This window comes from Lupinus angustifolius, unplaced genomic scaffold (genome assembly GCF_001865875.1).
Source record: "Lupinus angustifolius cultivar Tanjil unplaced genomic scaffold, LupAngTanjil_v1.0 Scaffold_58_20, whole genome shotgun sequence".
NCBI lineage: Eukaryota > Viridiplantae > Streptophyta > Magnoliopsida > Fabales > Fabaceae > Lupinus > Lupinus angustifolius.
Window position 1 is genome coordinate 24,807 of NW_017722813.1, and position 4,402 is coordinate 29,208.

Consider the following 4,402-nt stretch of genomic DNA (forward strand, 5'->3'; position numbering starts at 1 on the left):
AAATTTATTTTAATAAATTTATGGCTCGTACTTTGTTTACTTAGATAGGGCCTCTATATGTCAGGACCAGGTATGACTTATGTGGTTTCATAGGTGGTTTGAGCATATACGGAGAAATGGGAAGAAATTTCGATAAGGAGAATAGATCAACTGGAAAGTTATGCAAGATATAGAAACTAATGCTTTATCAATCGGCATAATTTATAATCTAATCTTATGATGTCGTTTGATGTACGTAGAGTAGACGTAAGAGAAGGCTTGGTTATTAATTATTATTACAGCATGTCCTCAAATATTTTAGGTTATGCTCTAAACATGGAGATTTTAGTGCCCTTATTTTTGTAAAACAAAATGAATGAGTGCACCACATATACCAGAAGTTTCCCCACCTCAAAATAGAGGAATACATGTTCAAGACCAGCACAATAGAAAATGACATATATTCTATATAATATAGCTATATGATTAAATGTGATATCTATTGTTAGCTGACTACAAGAACTAGCTCCATGTCTTCATCGATGACAGTTCCATTCTGTGATTACATCACAAACAGCACCAGCAGTTTTTCCAGTCATATCTTCAACCAAGTTCCCTAATTGTTATTTCATTGCTCCACATCTTCATCGATGAATGTTCTCTTTATTTATTTTCTTTAAGACATTAAGTGAGGAAAAGGGTAGAAAAGCAACCAAAAATTGAAGAATACTAATATGGATAACTTCCCTGGCTTGTAGATAAATGATATTTAACTATTCTATTGCAAAACTGCATTCTAAGTACATGCTTCAACACACCATGTTGTACAACACACCCTGATAGAAATAAAAAAATTTACATACAGATGTTCACAACACAAGCTTAGTGCACACGAGCAGATTGCTGGTGAGACACGAGTGGAGAAGCAGTTGGAGTCAGGTGCATAGGAGATCGGTTTGGCGCAGGAGATCGTCTTCCAGGGGTGTGGACTCCCCTCTGATGTTCTGAATGGGAATTTCGGCCCGGGTTTCTCGGGGCTTCTATCTGTTCCAGAGTTTCCAAAACATCTGTCATTGGAGGCCTTGCCTTGGCTTCAACATTAAGGCATTGTAGAGCAAGTGTGGCAGCCATCAAGGCTCCTTTTTGTGGGTATTGCCCCTCCAGCCTGGTATCCATTATACGGAATAGTTTTCGCTTATTTCCCAAATATGGTCTTGCCCAGTCCACCAGATTATGCTCCACACCGGCCATTGTTTTATCAACAGCGCGTCTTCCGGACAGAAGTTCAAGCAACACAACCCCAAAGCTGTATACGTCACTTTTGGCTGTCAGTCGACCTATGCAACAGAATAACATAAAAACATAAGCAACAAAATAGCTTGTTTTGAAAAGAATATATGGAATACAATTATGAAGGAAAATCGTTAAGGCCATCCACCCTAACTATCGGTGTAATAAACAATATCTTACACGCATTTCTTATCATTAGTTCCTCAGCAGAAAAAACCAAATTGATGGACATTAAATGATGGAAGATAACTAACCATAAACATTAATAACTAGGTCAACCACTAATAATGGTTTAGGAGAAGCTTAATCATACCAGTTGCCACATATTCAGGTGCTGCATATCCATGGGTACCCATGACTTGAGTAGAAACATGAGTTCTGTCACCAGTAGGACCCGCCTTAGCCAACCCGAAATCAGAGAGCTTAGCATTGAACTCCTACAATCCCAATCCATGATAAGTAAGTACAAAATAGTTTATACAAATAATAAATGTGACGAAATTATGTCATTTATATTCTCATTATTCTTACAGCATCGAGTAGGATGTTCGAAGCTTTAAAATCACGGTATATGACTTGTGATTTGGCATTATGAAGAAAAGAGAGTCCTCTGGCAGCACCAATGGCTACTTTCATCCTCACTGACCAAGAAAGCGGTTGCGGTCCTCCTGTCAAATGGAATTAACCCATAACTTATAAACTGATGTAATTTTCTGAAGTGAAGTTCACAAAACAAACTCAAATATCTGTTAGTTTAACGGTCAACAATCTGAAAGTAAATTGTATTTGGACACACAAAGAAGACCATTCTCAAGGACGTGGCAACCTGTTCTTGTTGATTTCTTTCTTCTGTGTTTGTTTGGTGGCAAAATGATTGAGGCAAAAGTCGAACAAACTGCAATTCATAAATGAGAAGTTTAATGGATATATGGTAACTTACTTCGAAACAGATGGTTCTCTAAGCTCCCCTTGGGCATAAACTCATAGACCAAGAGCCGATTCTCTCCCTCCAAGCAGTAACCAATTAATTTCACTAGATTACGATGGTGTAGTTGCCCGAGGTAGTTAACTTCAGTCTGGAAATTGGTTAAAGTTTCATTACCATGCATATTACTATAACAAAATTAAAAGCAGATACATTTCTTTTATGGAAGGGGATGAGAATGTGAAAAAGTAAACACATACCAACCACTCTTTATGACCTTGGAAACCTTCAGGCTTAAGATTCTTAACAGCAACAACCATTCCTGATCCAGGTTTTGCAGCTGTAAATGTGTTTTGATCAATCCATCCCTTGTAAACATAACCAAACCCCCCTTCACCAAGAAGATTGTCGGAACGGAAATTTCTGGTGGCATTCTTCAGCTCATTGAATGCGAAGGCCTTAAGATTGGGCGAAGACAAAATTTCACCCTCAGACCTTGGTGTGGGAAGACTTGTTGAGGAATTGCTTTTTTCACTGTATGATGGAATAGATAAGCTTGAAGGAGTACTTCTTGAGATTCCTGCTGTTGACAGAACAAAAAAATTAGTCCATATATAATGCCACAACACAAGCCAAAAGGGAAAGTTTTACAATAACCTTTCAAATTCAACAATCAACAATCCTAGAACCCATTTAAGGAAATTTTGGACCAGTCTAAATATTGTTATGAAAGCAATTTTCTTCTGTTAAAGTCCAAAACTTTTACTTTATTTAATTATAGCTTAAAGTCTCTTGTTTCACATTTCAACTTGCCTTTAGTTTAGTTAACTGTAGTTGCATATTTCTACTTTAAGCATAAATCTATGGAACTTTAGACATAAAGATGAGATTGTACATCAAGCCCTTATGAAACACCAAACTATGAAACAAAATTAGATCATAGGGGCAAGTTTAGAGCCCGCAGAGATGATGAAAATGGAAAAGGGAGAAAAGAACAAAAAACATAATCATTAGGTGGGAGAGGAAGATATTTGAAGAATTTGAACACTTATACCAGCTAATCATTCAAGCAGAAATGTACAAACACTAAACATCAAGCAAAAAATAAAAAACTAATTAAATAAAATATTCCAAAAAATCACAACGTAAATCTTAGCACTTTGGGTAAAATATCAAAGTTTATGATAGCTAACTACAAATTAGCTCTAATGTTAGTTTATCATTTTATCTTTTAATAGTTTATATAGTTTTATTTTATCTATTATTATTATTATTATTTTAATAGTATCAGGTTTAGTTTATTAGTTATAGATTTTGGAAGAATAAAGATTTGGTGGCTGATCACTGAAGACTAGTTGTAATTCTTCTCGAGAAGATTCTTATTTATCTAAGAAAATTTCATCTAGATTTCTGAATTTGAATGATTCCATTAATGTTTTGATAATGTCAGGGTAGATTTCTCATACTTTTGGTACCAGTTTTATCAGTTTATCCAACCCCTATGACCAATATTTTCATCCTCAATTAGGAAATAATCTCAAACCAAACTTTTAAAATTAAAAAAGAGAAATCTATCTAAGGAAAGTGTGATGAGTGAAAATAGAAAGAAAACAGATGAGTGAAAATAGAAAGAAAACAGATGAGTGAAAAATAGAAGTTGTTACCAGAAGTGTTCCTAGAGCTTTGAGCTGCATCAATTTTAGCAGAGGAATCTAAGCAGTTACCCATCTGATTCTGACACACAGTTCACTAAGCTTCTTCTGCAAGTACAAGAGAAGAAGAAAAAAGTGATTTTTTTGTCTGGGTTTGGATTCAAATTCCAAGGAAGTGAAAGGAATTTGAGTTGTAGTAGAGAAAAGAAAGAAACTTTGGGAAGAGAAGAAGGAAAGAAGAAACAGAGGAATTATGGGTCTGGAAGGGGCAGAAAAAGAAGAAGAAAAGTGAGATATAAAGGAACAGTTGTCTATAGAATGGGGATCAGCGTTGGACAATAATTTATTGTCTCAAACTCTGTCTCAAACTAATCATATTATGTCATATAAGTTAAAAAAATATTCATAATTTTATCAATTTTATTTCATTATGATTGGTTAAAGATATGGTTGGAAACAATAGATCTTTATCTCTCTACCTTTATGGAGTTTTAAGTACATCCATAATAAGAAAAATGAAATGATTTGTCATTTTTATTTTTAAAATAAAATAAGA

At 34.8% G+C, this 4,402-nt stretch overlaps 1 protein-coding gene across 1 annotated transcript; it reads right to left on the minus strand.

Moving 5' to 3' along the window:
* Positions 1-727: 727 nt before the first annotated feature.
* Positions 728-4,138, minus strand: LOC109339113 (probable serine/threonine-protein kinase PBL3). The gene is made up of 6 exons (XM_019576503.1): positions 3,859-4,138; positions 2,455-2,777; positions 2,210-2,345; positions 1,801-1,937; positions 1,583-1,706; positions 728-1,316 (listed from the first exon to the last, which is right to left on the minus strand). Exons 1-6 carry the CDS (start codon positions 3,920-3,922, stop codon positions 862-864), a joined length of 1,239 nt encoding a protein of 412 aa, XP_019432048.1. The 5' UTR covers positions 3,923-4,138; the 3' UTR covers positions 728-861.
* Between the last annotated feature and the right edge of the window lie 264 nt (positions 4,139-4,402).

What these genes read in the sequence shown, in the direction of transcription:
- LOC109339113 (XM_019576503.1), bottom strand. Translation starts at nt 3,922, where the DNA reads ATGGGTAACTGCTTAGATTCCTCTGCTAAAATTGATGCAGCTCAAAGC. An exon ending in AAGCTCTAGGAACACTTCTG is followed by an intron (nt 2,778 to 3,858) that starts GTAACAACTTCT and finishes TTCTGTCAACAG; the next exon opens with CAGGAATCTCAAGAAGTACT. An exon ending in CGAACATCCTACTCGATGCT is followed by an intron (nt 1,707 to 1,800) that starts GTAAGAATAATG and finishes TTGGGATTGTAG; the next exon opens with GAGTTCAATGCTAAGCTCTC.